Genomic DNA, 17,594 nt, shown 5'->3' with positions numbered 1-17,594 from the left:
TGGTCGGTAGTAAGCATCGCACACCAGAGAAAACAAGAAATATCGAGTCCACGCGGAGCCTCGATCTCTTCATCGAAGTAAGTAGGGAACAACTTTGGCCATATAAGAAGTAATAAAATAATCCCGAATGGCAGCTTTCTCCAATAAAATGAAGAATCGGGCCCAGCTTCCGGTGTAGTTCCGGGTGTAGTTCCGGGCTCAATTACGGTCATTTCTTCCCATTGACGTCTGGACGTATTTTCCATTTCTGATCAAAAATTACAGAAGTATTAATGTGATAAAGGATTGGAATTTATCCCCTGGAATGGGTCCCATATTTATAGCTTGGCAAAGCGGGGTTGCCACCACTTTTGCCACCGTATCTGCAGCATGCGGGTCAGAGGTCACCCTCCTTATCAAATGGGGGTTGATGATGTACCACATTTTAGCAGTCATATGCACTGCATATAACACTAAATCCGGGAAATCCTACATATACCATCAACAAAAGCTACGATCAATGGTCTTTTATCACCTAAATCCTAGAAGCAGCATACTTGGATATCATGTCTCGAAATTGTTCATTGGCATCACTTTCTTAAAGTATTAAGAGCTCTAGAGTGATACCGTGAAAAGGTCGGTCATAAGGAACCCTTTGGTGTACTGGTGTACAATTTGGCTGGTAAAAGCCACTACTTCGTATGTATGCAGCCTCTTATCGAGCCCGCGCGCGGCTGAATTTGCAACCAAATAGAAAGCTATGCTATTTCAAACAAACAGTACGAAAAATACAAATACTAAACATAAACATATCAAGTTCACTGACTAGCTGCAAATATAAGTACTGAACGATGTTAACGAAGAATCTTTGTAGTTGTATTACTCTGCTTGGCAGTAGATATCGTAAACCCCATAACATGACAGAAGCCACCAAATAAGACAAGATAAGCTATATATCATACACCATGGATCCTCATATCGAGGGGAAGCTTTTACAATGTTTAACCATGTAGCAGTACAGATCACATGAATCGCCACACAACACAACCAGGCATATCCTCCAATCATTTTCATCAGCCAGAAGTGCTACCCAGCTAAAACAAAACAATATAATAGTATAAAAGTGCACTGTCTTCAACTTCAGCATGTCGTCTTCCATAGCTTCTTCAGTCAAGATTGCCCTCACAACTTCAAGCATTTTTTCTTCCCTTTAGGTGCTGCTGCGAAAACTCGGGTTTCTAAGTAAACGGTATACATGCAAGTAGATCTTGCCAACCTAGAGCCGCGAAAGAAAGTGGTAAGCTTCCGAAGGTCAAAGAACCTGAAAATGACGCTGAGATAACTGATTCTGCTATCTATTCTCAATTTCCTTATACTTTCCGATTACTTCATTCTCTCAATTTTCCTTAAACTCTCTGCTCTATCTCTTCTTTCTGATAAACAGTACGTGGGTCAAACATACATTACTAAAGACGAAAACGAGAAAACATGAACGGTGATCCACCATTTCTAGTCATTCTAAACACAAAGTAATTATACCTCAACATATTCCTTTTTGATTGCATCCTTTTCGTTTTTGATTTCATCCTTTTCGTTTTTTATTTCATCCTTTCCCTCTGTGATCTTCCGGGGTGGAGCTGATAGGGTTAATATCAAAATTAATACCCAAACTAAAACAAAAGTTGCATAGTCTTGGTGGAGTAATACATCGATAATTCCAGATATAGTTATCTTCCATGATGGGCTGAAGTAATTGAAAGTGATGCAACATGTCACAACGCACGCAACAACGCACGTAGCAACACGAAGGAACCTGAGGATAAGTTTTAATGGCTCACGGGAAACCCTTAGCTCATGTACCCCTCTTAAAATACTGATCAAACCCATCGACATACCAAAAAAGATTAAATACGGTATTATACTCGTTTCGACATCAGGGCATTCCTCCTCAGGCCATTCCTTCTGGAGTCGTTTTTTTTTTTGAATTTTTCTAAGAAAGCTTTCTTTATTCAGGCAACCCAGAGTCGCCATAGTTTGTTCAGTCAAATCTTTGTCCAAATTAGAGGTGGCTGCGAAACTCAGTTTCTAAGTAAATATATACAGCTAAACCGAAAGAAAGTGGAAGCCTCTAAAGGTTCAGCCTACTGATTCTGCTACCCTTTCTACTTCATCTCTTATACTTTCCCTTCATTCTCTCGATCTTCCTTATACTGTTTCTTATTCTTTCTCTTCTCACGTACTTGTCAAAGCTCGCACTATTTTCGACAGACTCGAGAAGTTAGAGTTGAGGCACATTACTGGGCCTCCGTTTGTATTATCCCGATCATGCAAGACCAAAATGAACCGCCTCATCAATTGTAAAGTAAATTAGTTGCCAAAAGTCAGAATTTCTTTCGCTGTTTGCTTAAAATGAACTCCTATTAAAGGTCAATAAGTAAACATTTATAAGAGACTTACCGTTAAATACTGTCCTAAATTTATATATGACTTCTATACTACCATATCAAGTTATCTTTTGATCCAAAACGTCCAGGATACGGTAAAAGAACATGTCTTGCATTTCACATCGTAGCTCGTAGACTCAAAGCACTACAGTAACAGCAAGAATTACAAGACAAATCCAACCAAATTTTACACTTCTAAGGCTCGCCGCGTCTGACTTGCGGTGATCTCTCTCATACTCACCCCTATATATCCCACAATAGTATGCACCCATAGTCCAATTGTAGTCATAATTGTATACCGTCAAGTTCTCCCACCCGCAATCCAAGTGCAACTCTCCCGGTACCTCTGGTTGCCACAGGGACATATTACAATTGAGTCAAAATACTATAATCAAAACATCGGCCCTTGATACTAGCAATAAGCCCCTAGACAAGATAACGACTAATATTATTTGTACTGAGCCCACTCAGCATGGCTCCAATTTATTATCGCGGAAATAAAATGCCCTAAAAAATACTGTCACAATTAAAAAAGTGAAGCTCACGGACTAGTATGAGAATAAACTACTATTCATTGTTTGCGTTATAATCTCAGTTACAATTTTTGAAATTTTCTTAGGTTGAAATTGCTACGAAATACAGTGATCCATGTTATTGAAGCTCGTCAATGTTATGGAGTCTTCAATATATGTTTGGTCAAAGTACACAATCGTGGAAATTGACTTTAATTTGAGTTCTTTATCATTTTGAATTTAAACATTTGGCACATTTTGCACCCAAATTGACATTGATACCCTTCGTGGTTCCGTGGTGCATTGATGTACAGTTACTCGCATTTGCATTTGCATGCATTTACGAGCATGTGGCTGATCAATACAAACCCTAATATATTTTCCGTTCAAAGTCACCCTTCAATAACACTACATAAGTGATACGCCTGTTAAGGCATAATGCTGTTTTAAGCGAAACAAAAGGAGCTATATTTACTTGACCAAGTTAGCTACTGGAGCTGAGACATCTGAGCAATAAGTCTTCCTCTTTCGGAATTAAAGTTTAAAGAGACTTACGAAAAATTTCATAACCGCGAACAACTCAATCCACAAAAGTGTAGGGCAATCCGTTTGCGAGAGATTTCAGTACTGATTAATCCATGTCAGCTCCCTCGTTGGCCAATTGATCTGCCATTTCATTTCCGTAGTCTCCGGAATGGCCAGCAACGTGTTCAAGCTTTACCGCAGAAAAGCCGTTGTCTTCAAGTTCCTTATTGATACGGTTCAAGTTCGAAAATATTCTTTTTATGAGGTCTTGATTAGCCACAGATTTCCCATAAGATGTAGTCCAGCCATTGGACTTCCATTTCTTGATCCAGACCGTAGTAGCCTTGATGACGTATTGCGAGTCGGTATGGATGACATACTCCTTATCTGGATTATATTCATCTAAGAAATCGGCAATATTGGAGACAGCATGGTCCAATGCGTGCAATTCTGCTCTTTGGCTCGTTCCTGGTATATCATCAACACTTGATAAGGCAACAGCAACATTCCGCTCATCTCCATCTCCATAAAAGACACCATATCCAGATTCAGGACGATCATACATTCCGTTTCCTCTACAAGCTCCATCAATGTAGATATGTTCGATTTCGTCATCTTCGTCGTCAGACTTTGTGACGGAATAATCACTTCCGTCATAGCCTAACAGGTAACTTTCTTATGAATCTGAATCCGAATATGAATCTGACTGATTTTCCATAAAAAATCCCATGCTTCATCCTCTGTTTCGAACTTTCTGAACCATGAATTGCTGTATCCCAAGACGGAATTTTTGCAATCTTGCCAGTTCAGTAAGACTCCTGTCACTCTACCGTTGATAATTGCATAATAGGGCATTACTGACTATTAAATGGAATCAATTTTCGTCGTGCGAACTTCTCCAAATGGCGTGTTTAAGTAATCTTTTTTGACGCAAGAAATATGCGCCATCCTGCAGACCATATGCCCGTACTGTATAAACTTATCGTATACTTTCGTAAAACAATTCGACTACATACGTAGATATTCACGTGGAACAGTATCTCTTCCTCTCAATTAGAATAAAAATTGTAGAGAGCTCTGTTGAAATAGGGGTACCTGGATCAGAACCGAGCAACTGCTTAACTAATGTTAGATTAATGTGGAGTTTCATATTAATGTGGATGTTTCAAGATATCCCTCAAAACCACATCTGACTATATGGGCTTATCAGACGGTGGAGCTTTGGCCCTCTTAGGCAAGATAGCGGATATTATTGGTACTGTATCCACTCAGCACGGCACCAATTTTAGTATCGCGAAAATGGCATCTTTACGCGAGGAAATTGGCTGCAAATTCGCAAGCTTATAGTAGATGATATCGATTGTAGATCAGTACGTAACTTAAAGGACAAAGTTAACAGCTAGAATTACAAGACAAATCCAAGACAATTTAGTATCTCTAAGACTCGCCCCGTTTGACTTGCGGTGCTTTGCCTCGTACTCACCCTGTATAACCCACAATATTATGCACCCATAGTCCAATTGTAGTCAAAAGTGTATATCGTTAGGTTCTGTGCGCCACAATCCAAGTGCAGCCCGTTCTCAGGTACCGCTGATTGACACGGGGTCATATTACACTTGAGAAAATTCAAAGTAATGCCTATTTTATATGAGATTTAAGCCCTCTATCATGATCCTAAATTAATAGTAGGTCGGAGTGACAGTTGGGATAATGTGGTTTTATTTCCATATCTAGTTAGAGGATATCTCACAATAAGCCTAGAGGCATTAACTCTTGTCTTGGCATCCTTGTCCTAAGGAAACGTATTAGCCTTAACTGCTTCTTTCAAGGTCTGATACCTTATCTAAGCAAAGATTAGGCTCTGGTGCAGACTCTCCACCTTAACAACGGCACTAAATATAGATATCGAGTGCCGGAGAAATAATTGCATATTCAGCGAAGCTCACTGACTACGTGAAAATTATTATGCATTGTTCTAATCAGAAATTACAATCTCGAAAACTTTTCTTTGGGCTTTCAACTTTGGAAATGCTAGTAATCCTTTCATTTTCTTAAACACGTAAAGCAATGTTATCACGCATGATGTGGAAGAGTCCATTGCGAATTCAATGTTAATGTCAAATCACAAATGATCATTTTCGGCTAAGAAAATTCACTCTCAAACCACCAAGTAAACAGCAAAAAGTATAACACAAATCCAAGCAAATTTAGCATCTTTACCACTTGCCGAGCTTGACTGGCGGCTTACCACGTACTCACCTTGCTGACCTCCACAATAGGATGCATTTAAAGTCAGATTGTAGTTAAAAGTGGTGTACGTTTGGTTCGAATTTTCTCCACACTGCAAGAACAACTCGCCCTCCTCAGTTATCGTAGCACCTGAGAGAACTGCAGGGAGTTTGCGTTTCTTCTTGTCTTTCTGGGAATAAAAAGTATCTTTTTGCGCACAATAGTATGCATCTACAGTCAGATTGTAATCAAAAGTGGTGTACGTTGTGCGGGTTGCCCCACAACCCACTTGCAACTCTATCATTTGGGGCCAGAAATTGGACATATTGTGAAATTATTGAGTGAAACTACTAAAAATTTAGATAATGCCCATTTTATATAAGAGATAAAAGCCACTACTTGATATTATTTAGTGAACTCGCACGGCACCAACGTAAAATAAATGGCATCTTTAAGCGAGTGCGAATTGGCTGCAAATTGATATCGTAACCGTATGGTGCGCAACTAATTTAGCCATGAATCACGATTTTGGTTTCAGCAGATGATTTTTGTCGATGGCTAGTGAAACATAGGCTCAGAGGACTATCTTAATAATAAGACAAATTCAGCCAAATTTAGCATCTCTGCGACTCGCCGTGCTACACTTGGGGTGCATGGACTCGTATATTCTCTTGCTTTCCCACAGTTTTATGCTGATAAAGCCAGATTGTAGTTAAAAAGTGTTGTAGGTATGAGTCCATTCTTCCCCACATCTCGTGTCAATGGAAATGAACTTGAGTTAAACAAAAATGAAAATAGTGCCTATTTATATGAGCTATAAGCCCTCTCTAACATTCGAGGATCCGGTATTATTTGTTGGAGTGACAGTTACGGAATTTCCAAAGTCAAATTTGATGAAAATCTTCATATTTAATCAAAAGGTATCCTACAATTACCCTAGAAGCATTCTTGGTATCTTGTCTTATTGACTTATTGGCCCTTACTCTTCTCATAGGGTCAGATGCCTATTGAAGCAGCTAGATCTAAGTTCTTTACAGACTCTCACATTCATCATCTCCACTAATTTAGTTATCGACTGAAAATAAAATGGCGCGAGTGCCTAAAAAATATTTGCACAACTGATAGTCAGCGACGCACGCGGACTATATGAGGATAAACTACTATACATCGTTCTATTACATTCTCATTTTCAGTTCTGAACCAGCTTTTCTTGGGCTATTTGCACTAATTTTCAACCTCGTAAATTTTATGTAATGCAATGCAATTAAGCTCGTAAACTCATGTCAAGGTTCTACTCACGCATAATGAAGCGAAATTGATCATTTTTAGCTAGTTCAGTAGACTCAAAGAACCAAAGTAGCAGCAACAACTACAAGACAAATCCAAGCAAGTTTAACATCTCTACCACTCCCCGCATTTGACTGGCGCTTTGCCAAGTACTCACCCTCTTGTCCCCCACAATACGATGCATTCAAAGTCAGATTGTAGTTGAATGTGGTTAAATTTTGAAACCCTTCCCCACACTTCAAGACCAACCCGGTCTCAGTTATCTCAGCGTCTGTAAGTCTCGCATTCTTCAACTTTTTTTTCATGGAATAAAAAGTCTGTTTTTGCCCACAGTAGTATGCATCTAAAGTCAGATTCAAGTCAAAAGTGGTGTAAGTTGTGCGGGTTGCCCCACAACCCACTTCCAACGCTACTATATTGGGCCACATATTGCAATTGAGTAAAACTTAAAACTACTATAAATCTGCAATACTCCCGTTTTATATACGCTACAGAAATCCCTATTTAGCCGCGAGGTCACCCACATGGTGTTTTATCTGTTGTGATAACGCCTAATATTATTTGGTGGTGGTTGAAGTACGATGGCCTATTTCGCGAGTGCTAAAAATAAATGCTTACGGAAGGCTTATTTCATTGAACAATGGGATAGTTAGCGAAGGTCTCGGGCTATTGTGAGGATAAACTATGCATTGTACTCGTGCAATCTTCCTTAAATTGGACATTTGTATAAGAAATTGAGTGTTCACCAAAGAAATGCGATGCTAGGCTCTCAACTTATGACAAGAAACAATCATACAATTACCAACTACTGTATCAGCCAGTTAAATTACAAGGCAATAGTTCGTTTCTGATCTCGGATCAGGATAGAAATCGAAAACTAGTTATTAACTCAAGGAAAACTAATAACTCTTAAAATACCTAAGAGTGTATCGATTCTAAATGTGCAATTATTGCCTACGAAGGCTTCAATGGCCTTTTAAGAATTCCCTAAATATCCATTGACCTTGTTGAATATCTCAAGACTTCATTTTCGTCATGCATGCAAGCTGGGATTTCGGATCAATAATTTGCAACCATTAAAACGCGAAATTAATTAATTTCTTGATAAGGGAAATGACGGATCACATTAATGATACAATTCAAAAAAGGAAACGTCGAAGACACGGTACGATTGAGGCGGAATACGAAGAGAGGAGCAAAAGCATTCATGCTTTTTGCGAAGAAATTAGGAAGTACCGAGAAGAAACTAGGAGAATCCATGAAGAAACTAAGAGGTACTATGAAGAAACTATGTGGATTCATGAAGAAACTATGAGAGTCCAAGAAGAAAATCATAGAGAACTTGTTGAAACAATCAAATCTATGATGAATCAAAAGCAAAGCCTGCCAACTACGCAAATCTTGCCAATTAAAAATAGTACGCAAAACTCGCCAATCGAAGTTGGTACACAAAGCCCACAAGCTATTGATGATGATACCCCACCAGCTATTGACCATAATACCCAAAGCCCGCAAGCTATTGACTGTGATACGCAAAGCTCCCCAACTATCGAAAATCCGCAATTCTCCCCAGCTATCGACAATACGCAAATCTCGCCAACTATTGATCATTGTGCCCAAAGCCGGCCAGCTATCGAAAATATGCAGATTTCCACAATTATCGATGATACGCGAATCTCCCCAGCTATCAAAAATACGCAAATCTCGCCAACTATTGACCATGATGTCCAAAGCCGGCCAGCTATCGAAAATCCGCAAATCTCCCCAGCTATCGACAATATGCGAATCTCCACAATTATCGACAATACGCAAATCTCCCCGACTATCGATAATACGCAAAACGTTCATTCTAGAGTTATCCACCTTCCTTTGAGCAATGGAAAAGTCCGTCCATCCCGAGATCCCCCAAATTACCCCGATGGTAGACCATGTATACTTGGCGTCGGTATTGAAACAGTTCCGCTTTTGATCGAAGAGTTTAACCATATTGAATCGTGTAAGTGGGTAAAGTGTCCCAGAGAAAGACAGTACATTCTGCTCCATCGATGTACGGTTGAATATGTGAGGATTTCATCGCTTACCACCCCGATTGTAAAGGGTTTTCTGCAAGTGGACCTTCTTGAGCTTTATCGAGTCATAAAGGGACTTAGAATACTGCAATTATCGGTGAAAATCAACACATTCAATGAATCAACAGAATCGGTGGGTGGTAGAGTGACAAAAAGATTCACTTCAAGAAGCAAGGAAATGGTCGATGAACTTCTTCGGGAATTTGTTTCCAAGTCGCCTGAAGTGTTCGCAACCTACCGATTACTCGATTCAAGTTATTTATAAGTGAAAAAAGGAGAGTTCTAGCTGCCTACTCAAAAGAATAGCAGTTTGAGTTTCAGCCCAAAGGAATAATTCTTAACGGCCAGAAACTGCTTTGCAACCATTTGGAACAACAAGAAATTACCTTGAATTTGAAGCCATGATGATAGTCTCCAGAACAGTGTGCTGCTTTTCTTTCGTGATTATTGTTCCAAGATTGTGCTAAGGGGATGTCCAGACCTCGCCAAACCGCTCAAAACTATGCAATTGCTGTGAAAAATGCAAGTGTTCCGCCAGTGCAAAATGAAATTGATGTAAAAGCATACGTTGAGCAACATCAATTCAGCCATACGTGGTACAAGGGAACTTCTGATGACTGATGTTTGCAAGTAAGGAAATAAAGGGGAAACGAAAATGTGAGAGTGGCCCTCTTCGAAAAAAAAGAAAATGGCAATCTCTTGATATCTAAGGGAGTTTGCTCAGATACGACTAACTTAAAGCTAATGAATTAATGATATTTCTGCTGTTTTTTCTCTGCACAAAGTAGCCTTTGGTAACAAAGCAATGGTGAGTAAACAGGAATACGATGTATCAACTGAATGCTAATGGGATTAAGCCAGCAATTTGAATGAAATCTCAAATAAAAAGCAGCATTCGATGTTCAAGTAGATTCATGAATTGAATGAAGTGAGAAATTACAAAATTCTGGAAAAATGCAAACCCTGAAAAATTGACCATTATCATTTGGTGATTTATTTTTGAAAAGTAATAAACAGTTACACGACAGTGGCTCCTATAGTACCCTTCACTAATTTCAGCTTGCTAGCTATGATTCTTTTTACGTATCTTCCATACCACCCATCACTGGTCTTGTCATAAGCAGTCAGATGAGCGGTTAGAATTCAAAAAGGATCCAAACTGACAGCTTCGAAACTCACCAAGAAGTAACTGGGCTCCTTCAACTCCTCAACAGAGCAATCTTCTTCACCACATTTCACAACCTAAATCAATTGTACCCTCTAGAACTGATAACGAGGTGCGAATGAAGCTTCGAGTCACAAGCCAATACTTCCATGGCAGATGAGATTCAAGGAGTCGGCTGGAGTTTAAGAGTAGATCAGAGAAAGTACCAAAGGTGGCACAGCTGCCAACAACTTCGAGTAGAGTACTCGCAAAATTGGCTGCAAATTCTGATATTGCCGGTGACTAAAACGTAGTTAGCCACAATTGCTTGAGATTACAAGAAGCACCGTAATAGAGGCTCTTATTGGGCATGAGTTAAGCGGTAAATCCAACTCTTTCTAAACATAGAACTCACAATATAAACTGAGAATGTTAACTTCTAGATAGAGTAGAAATAGAATTACTTTAGGACCTTGACATCTGCAAAAACAAAGGAAGTCATCAAAATTGTCCAACTTTCAAGAGCTAAACTGAACACCTATCAAATCACAGTCCTGTAAGACGTCTAAAAAGGTGGGAATAGGGCATGAATAAAAGTTGAAATGTTTTAGCTTCAGAACCATAGTTTAAAGGTCGTCCCATCCTCAATATTTATATGTTTATGAATAAGTCACCGGAGAGTCAAGGTATGAAGATGCGGAGAAGGCCATTTGAGTTACAATTTTAGTCTTTAAAGTTCACTGACTCCTCCCAGCTCATAGGGGTTATAATTGGCTGGCAATCGAAAAGGTCGTCCCATCCTCAATTTTAAAAGTCGAATTAGCACTTTTGAGACATACCAAACCTCTGGCGCGTGGGACAGTTTCAATCTCGGGTGACGTAGCTCGGATTTTCTCACCAAAAATTCGCGAAAAGTGGGACATATAAACAGTTAATCTGTCCCACTTTTCTAGATGCATGCGCGCAAAAGTTTGCAGCCGCGCGCTATAATCAAAATTTCCTCCCACTTTTCTCTTAAAAATGCCAATAGCCATTTACACTACAGTTACCTTTGGTAGGATGAGTATTCATACCAGAGACTATACTCTGATATATGTCTTTTGCAATATTTGAGAGAGTTGAAAGATTTTCGGAGAATATGAAACTTGACTCTAACCTTCCACTGAATCGATTGTTAAAAGCATGTTTACGAGACCTCAAGCTAAGTAAAAACTACCTAAAGTAAAGAATCGTAAAAAAGGGGAAGTCAATGGGATTAAGAATGGAAACGGTCAAATGAACCGGACCGTGAAATAACCTCTGTAGCCTAAAAGTAAAGATACTGCACATATGTGGTATCTTATTCGAAATCCCTGACAACTAACTTCTATAATTAACATCCCGCTTACGTTGGTCCCAGTCTTCTACCGGACCACAGCTGATAAAGCTAGGTATTGCCTCGCACTGTAGTACGAATTTACCATACTAAATAAAGTTTCGACCTTGGTTCGCTGACTAAAATGAGGGTCGAGCTGACATAAGCGACCCCGATTTCGACTAAATGTCAACTTTCCGGAGCCGCAAAACATGAAGATACAACATGCGTCACATTGACCAACTAGGTCAGCCGAACTCTATCGGCCGCTCCAATCTTGGAGCGTCCCGATCAATTTGAGAGTTTTTATCAACTCGTTTTTTCGACTAAATGTCAAGTTTCCGGAGCCGCAAATCATCGTAGAACAAAATGGACTGGAGTGCCCATCTAGTTCACGTGAGCTCTATCGGCCGCTACAATTGTGGAGTGCCCGGACCAATTTTGAGTGTTTTGATCGAGCCGTCGTCGCGGCTAAATGTCAAATTTCCGGAGCCGCAAATCATCGTATAACAAAATTGAGCACAATACCCATTTAGTTCACATGAGCTCTCTAGCCCGCTACAATCTTGAAGCGCTCCGATCAATATTGAAAAAATTTGTGTCAAAATTGAACTAGTTTTGAACCCATGAATGATGAGGTAATACTAAGCTTGTTATTATGTTATCAGGTTATTGTCATGTTATAGAAGGCTTCAATTCACGTATGGCGACGAGGAATAGTACATTTTGATGTATGAATCGTGTAGCATCACGCATCCTAATTTCGTCGATCTCAGTCTCATTTTGAACTTTGTTTGTTTAGCAGTATTCCGCACTGCATTTAAGGTATATAATAGGTTGAATGTCAAGGTTGTGCAATTGCAGATGATCATATTGCCTAATTGTTCAGCCTATCTTGTTGGGTTCTATTTCTTCTATACCCTTTCCTTTTCTCTGGGCTCAATTATATTATAAAAATTGTATTTTTCAAAAATTGCAAAATTGGAAAATTGTTACGAATATCGCTAAGTAAATCAAGTTTGAGCTAGAGCGAGAACATTTTGCAGAAACGCCCTTGAGCTTCTGCAGAATTCCCAGGGCTCCCGCTGGCTTTTGAACCCTCAAGTTGTGTAAAATGATTTACACTAGTTATCCGTCAAGGTGAACATAATTCAAACAATATACACAATGTAGTCCCGGTTGCGCGCATGTGCTTTAACTAGCAAAGTTTTGGACATTATACAAATGTGCGCACTACTGACCCGACACACGTATTGATCATTTCAATGGATATATGTCTTGGGGTGTCTGGATTTTTTAGTTCCAAGTAATTGTGAAGAGCACTGGGGTAATTGTAGTGATTATAAACTTTAGAGCATACTCCTTTATTCCCAAATTGGTCTATTCTAGCTTCAAGGATGTTGGCAGTTTGAACGATCACCACATATTTTCTTATTTTTGTTCCTGCATTGGTTCTTGTAGTGGAGGTTCTCTCTTACCTTTTTGCAACCTGACATTATATTCTTGCCTCGAAGTATTCTCTCTAAAGGAGAAACCGCTTAAGTCGGTAAAACTTCTCTGGTACTCTTTGGCTGTCTAAGACAAGTATAGAGCTTTATCGGAATTGACTCTTAAAAATCAACTAGAATCTTCACTTCAACTCGGAAGAGGAATCATTATTTCCTGATCTTCAAGACTCCATCGTTTATCTCAAGATTTTCGGTAATAATCAACCATATTTCTTCATCAATGCGATAGTCTTATATGATCGGCTAAATGTCAATGTTGTACAATCACAAATGATTTTACCTAACTGTTGAGGCATCATGTTAGCTCATCTTGTCGAACCCATCTCTTCCATGAGCCATACACTATCAGCTATTTTTAGGTCAACTTTGCAATCCAGTAGTATGTGAAGCCGCTTTATGCAGGTGCCGTGGCTGCGGAGAGGACTAGTTAAAAACTACCCAGACCGTATGTTAACATCTTAAGGACCCGTACCTGAAGAGGTGACTATCAGTGGTGACGGAATCAAGACTGAATCAAGGCTTACCCGTGTTTTTCTAATTTTTTCATTTTAAAAAATTTTTCATTATTTTTTCATTACTTGTCTACCACTTGTCTACCACTATCCACATTTTGTCTTTTCCCCTTTACATTTGTGCATAATACCACTCGGAATATCGTTCCATGCTTCACCTAAACCCGAGGTTCTGCAGCTATGCCTTCTCTTTCTTTTCTTGACTTTCCCTTTTCGTCCTTGAACCGCCTTTCTGTTTCATCCGCATTTTATCTCCTCCGCTTTTCCGCCCACTCTCCCCTATATGGCTGTTTCGGGTTTGCCCGTGGCCTGCCCGTGGGTTGCCGTCAGCTCTATATGCCCTCCCTTGTGTATCTCCGGGCACCATCTAGTTGCCCGATTTGGCTGCGAAAGGGTCGTCTGCCGCATCGAATGTGCATATTTCTCATGCAAGTTGAATGGAGAAAGAAGTGGTCCCAAACTTGATCCGAGCTTCGAAAACTATAAAGAGGCATGGTTCCGACTCATAACATCATCATCCAACAACATGAAGTTCTCAACTGCCTTCGTTTCTACTTTATTTGCAACCTACGCTGCCGCCGCACCTCTTGCTGCAGCATCTGATAAGATTCCAGTTCCCTTCCCAAAGAGTGCTGTCAACCAAATTGTGACTATTGACGAAACCAATGCTCCAATTTACCTCAACAACAGTGGAACTATCACCCTTTTCCTTGTGAACACCACCGTTAAGGAGGAAAGTCCAGAAAAACGTGAGCTTGGTGAAGTTGCAACCGGCTACGAATTCAATGCTGCTCAGTATATGAAGCGGGAAAGCTTTCCCATTGAAAACTTGGTGCCTGAGTCGAGCCTTGAGAAGAGAGAAGACAAGAAGAACTCGAGATTTTTGACTTATTGGTTTTTCCAACCAATTATGAAGAGAGGAGAGGAAGAGACCTCGGAAGTAGTGAAGAGAGAAGCTAAGAAAAATTCCAGATTTTTGACCTACTGGTTCTTCCAGCCAATTATGAAGAGAGAAGAAGATATCGTTGCTGGAGACGAGATGGTCAAGAGAGAAGCCAAGAAAAACTCTAGATTTTTGACCTACTGGTTCTTTCAACCAATTATGAAAAGAGAGGGAGGTAATGAAGTGGAAAAGAGAGATGCAAAGAAAAACTCCAGATTCTTGACTTACTGGTTCTTCCAACCAATTATGTAGTTTCTTATTGACTAAACAGGTATCACTGATATACTGGCAGGACTTCATTATTCACCTTCTTCAGATTGACTTCGGGCTTTGTGGCTTTTATTAATAAACTTGTTCAACTAGTTGAAAATTATCAACTCTCTTCTCTTTTCTCTTGTTCTCTTTCTCTCTCACCTAAACTTCGTTACGGCGAAACTTGAAAAAGTGCTTTGGCTGAGCCTGCTGTGAGCCGTAGGGCTCTACTGCCGTACGGTCAAAAGACGAAGACGAAGTAGAGCGTGCTGGCTTGTCTTCATAAGGTTCTGTTCTCTTTTGCACTTTGCGAGCACCAGCTGTTCCACTCACCACACACATGAAAATAAAACTCAAAAGCAAGCAAGCTACTGCTGCCCAAGTAATGGCAAACATCTTGACGCCGAGGTTTGCAGACATTCCTGCGTCTCTGAACGCATTTCTTCCCTTAACGTGAGCAGCAGTCATCACTGATGCACCGGCTGCCACGAACAATAAGGCAAGACCAACGGCCAATGACGAAAGAATTCCGGAAACGAAGCCAGAAAGACAAATCGAAAGCGCAACGGGAATCAATGCCACCACGGTGAAGAAAATACCAATAAGGAAGAACACATATGAGAACCGAGTCAAGTAGTAGTAGGTGTCTCTATGAGAAACAAACGACTTTGGAATGCCCTGTTTGGTGGAAAAGTTGTCTTGAGGCGAGAAAGGGTAAGCTGGAGCAGCCGACAAACAGTTGGAATTGCGACCGTCTTTGACTCCACACATATTGTAAGAAGTCCATCTTGTCTTTGGAAAGTTGGCCTTGGAGATGGAGCTGGTTTCGGCTTCAGACCAGTAGAAGTCACCAAGAATAGATGAGTTGTTGGCACCCACAATGTTCATGAAAACAAGAAGCAATGTCGAGCCCAAGAGGAGGATCAAGGGCACGATGGTGAAGATTCGTCTGAGCATAACGGTACTAAGTGGCTGTGAAAGACTGCTAAATGAGATAGGAAGTGACTGCTAATGAGACTGAATGACTGTGAGTGAAGTGACTGTTAATTCTGTCGCAAAACTCTTTTTCTTTTAATGTGACAGTTCTCAGACTGATACGATTACTGATGACTGTTAGGAACCTTGAACTGGCTAGATTAATAACAAACTTTTTCTGTCTCTGTCTTATGACTTTTTCTGAGTCTGTGACCGAGCCTCACCTTATGTACCTGATTTCAGATAGATTGCTGTCTGTTTGTTTTGGTCCTAATCGAGCTAATTGAGGGACCCTTTAATTTTTAATTTCTTTGCAAATTTGCTCTTTGTTTCTCACGGATATCGATGTTGTCAAACACTTGCAAACATCTTCTCCTGCCTTATATAGCCTGTTCACAGCCTCGCCGTGACCATAGATTTTCGCAGCCGTTGCTGTTGCCGTGACTAGCCAAGCCCCGCCGCAATGAACGTCGATGCACCGCGCGGCTGACTGCGGTGCAGGATCGGGGTCGCAACCGGCCGGCCGATCTGTCGCGCCGGTGCACGGGAGTCTTGCCCCGCTCACTTGATAAACTTTGCCAGTTGATGGTTGACCAATGTCCGTCAAAAAATGTTGCTGAACTCGTGTAAGCTGCCGGAAACGCCTGTGGTGTCCCCGAGGATCTCCAGGAATGGTTCTGGGCTCGATATCGACCCAATGAGTCCGGTTTCGGATCCGATGACGATGTCGCTGCCCACGAAAAGTGACGCCGGTGACGCTATGGACGACATGGTGGCCATTGGCAAGGACTACGTGAAGCTCTCGACCAAGCCTTTGTATGAAGGTGCTTGTGGCGTGCTTTACAAGGCCACGGATGCAAAAAAAGTGGGCACTTTTGTCATCAAATATCTCAAGCGACCGGAGTCTGAAAATCTCCAAACTTACCATGACCAGGTGTTACGAGAGTACTTCAATATGAAACGTGGACACCACAAGAACGTGTGTGTGGCGGTGGCGTTGGCACAGGACCCGAATGATGGCACTTTGGCTATCGTATTACCGTACTTTGCCCAGGGCGATCTTTTGGGATTTCTCTCCGAAGTTCGCCGAAACAAAAACGATATTCCAGGAAACCTCCGAGACGCCATATTCAAGCAGATTGTTCGCGGCACCGCATTTCTTCATTCGAAAAATATTGTTCATCGAGATTTGAAGCCGGAAAATTGTCTCATCGACGATGAAGGATGCATCAAAATCTCCGATTTCGGTTACTCGCTCGATCTAAATTCCGACCCCGAGGAGCTCTGGAACCTGGTTCTCGCAACCCGACAGTCCGTATGCTGTGGAACCAACTCTTTCAAAGCACCAGAACTCTTCAAATTCGAAGCCGCATTGGATTCTGCCGACTGCGAGAAAGATACCATGTTGGAGATTCGAACGAATATTAACTTCAAATCACTCGATTGCTGGTCGCTAGGCATTTTCTACTTTAACATCTCCATTATGACAGTTCCATGGACCAATGCCACCACCGACAACAAAAATTACGTCAAGTACGCGGAACTATACCCTATGAACCAACGACATTTGGTTGACGTTGCCCAGCAAATGGACGATAAAACTTTCAGTACCAAGCCCAATCCTGCTTTGGGGGTGTTTCGCAAGCTTCATTACGATGCCAGAGTGGAACTTCTTAAACTTCTTCACCCAGACAATAACAAACGTCTAGGGTGCAATGAGTTGTTGAAGTCTCAGTGGTTGACACAAGTGTGGGCCAAGCCCGGAGACTTGCTACGAGTTAACGAACGAAGGTACAGTTGAATCTGGTGACAATATATGGTTTGGAAATTGTGAGTGAAGAGTCATGACATGAAGTCTTTT

At 40.8% G+C, this 17,594-nt stretch overlaps 8 protein-coding genes across 8 annotated transcripts; 3 read left to right on the top strand and 5 right to left on the bottom strand. All coding sequences in view use genetic code 12, as the record gives it.

Moving 5' to 3' along the window:
* Window positions 1-1,512: 1,512 nt before the first annotated feature.
* PGUG_00269 (uncharacterized protein) lies at window positions 1,513-2,010 on the bottom strand (the record flags this gene model as incomplete). Its single annotated transcript, XM_001486842.1, has 1 exon — window positions 1,513-2,010. The coding sequence occupies one exon, from the start codon at window positions 2,008-2,010 to the stop codon at window positions 1,513-1,515; it is 498 nt and encodes a 165-aa protein (XP_001486892.2).
* Window positions 2,011-3,566: 1,556 nt separating this feature from the next.
* On the bottom strand, window positions 3,567-4,025 carry PGUG_00268 (ribonuclease H family protein; the record flags this gene model as incomplete). Its single annotated transcript, XM_001486841.1, has 1 exon — window positions 3,567-4,025. One exon carries the CDS (start codon window positions 4,023-4,025, stop codon window positions 3,567-3,569), a length of 459 nt encoding a protein of 152 aa, XP_001486891.1.
* Window positions 4,026-8,065: 4,040 nt separating this feature from the next.
* On the bottom strand, window positions 8,066-9,019 carry PGUG_00267 (uncharacterized protein; the record flags this gene model as incomplete). Its single annotated transcript, XM_001486839.1, has 1 exon — window positions 8,066-9,019. One exon carries the CDS (start codon window positions 9,017-9,019, stop codon window positions 8,066-8,068), a length of 954 nt encoding a protein of 317 aa, XP_001486889.2.
* PGUG_00266 (uncharacterized protein) lies at window positions 8,090-9,310 on the top strand (the record flags this gene model as incomplete). Its single annotated transcript, XM_001486840.1, has 1 exon — window positions 8,090-9,310. One exon carries the CDS (start codon window positions 8,090-8,092, stop codon window positions 9,308-9,310), a length of 1,221 nt encoding a protein of 406 aa, XP_001486890.2.
* A 4,536-nt stretch (window positions 9,311-13,846) lies between these two features.
* On the top strand, window positions 13,847-14,758 carry PGUG_00265 (uncharacterized protein; the record flags this gene model as incomplete). Its single annotated transcript, XM_001486838.1, has 1 exon — window positions 13,847-14,758. The coding sequence occupies one exon, from the start codon at window positions 13,847-13,849 to the stop codon at window positions 14,756-14,758; it is 912 nt and encodes a 303-aa protein (XP_001486888.1).
* Window positions 14,120-14,806, bottom strand: PGUG_00264 (uncharacterized protein; the record flags this gene model as incomplete). The annotated part of the gene is made up of 1 exon (XM_001486837.1): window positions 14,120-14,806. One exon carries the CDS (start codon window positions 14,804-14,806, stop codon window positions 14,120-14,122), a length of 687 nt encoding a protein of 228 aa, XP_001486887.2.
* A 114-nt stretch (window positions 14,807-14,920) lies between these two features.
* Window positions 14,921-15,715, bottom strand: FMP45 (Fmp45p; the record flags this gene model as incomplete). Its single annotated transcript, XM_001486836.1, has 1 exon — window positions 14,921-15,715. One exon carries the CDS (start codon window positions 15,713-15,715, stop codon window positions 14,921-14,923), a length of 795 nt encoding a protein of 264 aa, XP_001486886.1.
* Window positions 15,716-16,343: 628 nt separating this feature from the next.
* Window positions 16,344-17,534, top strand: PGUG_00262 (uncharacterized protein; the record flags this gene model as incomplete). The annotated part of the gene is made up of 1 exon (XM_001486835.1): window positions 16,344-17,534. The coding sequence occupies one exon, from the start codon at window positions 16,344-16,346 to the stop codon at window positions 17,532-17,534; it is 1,191 nt and encodes a 396-aa protein (XP_001486885.2).
* Between the last annotated feature and the right edge of the window lie 60 nt (window positions 17,535-17,594).

This window comes from Meyerozyma guilliermondii, genomic scaffold (genome assembly GCF_000149425.1).
Source record: "Meyerozyma guilliermondii ATCC 6260 scaffold_1 genomic scaffold, whole genome shotgun sequence".
Lineage (NCBI taxonomy): Eukaryota > Fungi > Ascomycota > Pichiomycetes > Serinales > Debaryomycetaceae > Meyerozyma > Meyerozyma guilliermondii.
Note: the sequence above shows the minus strand (reverse complement) of the source record. Positions and strands in the feature narration are given on the sequence as shown.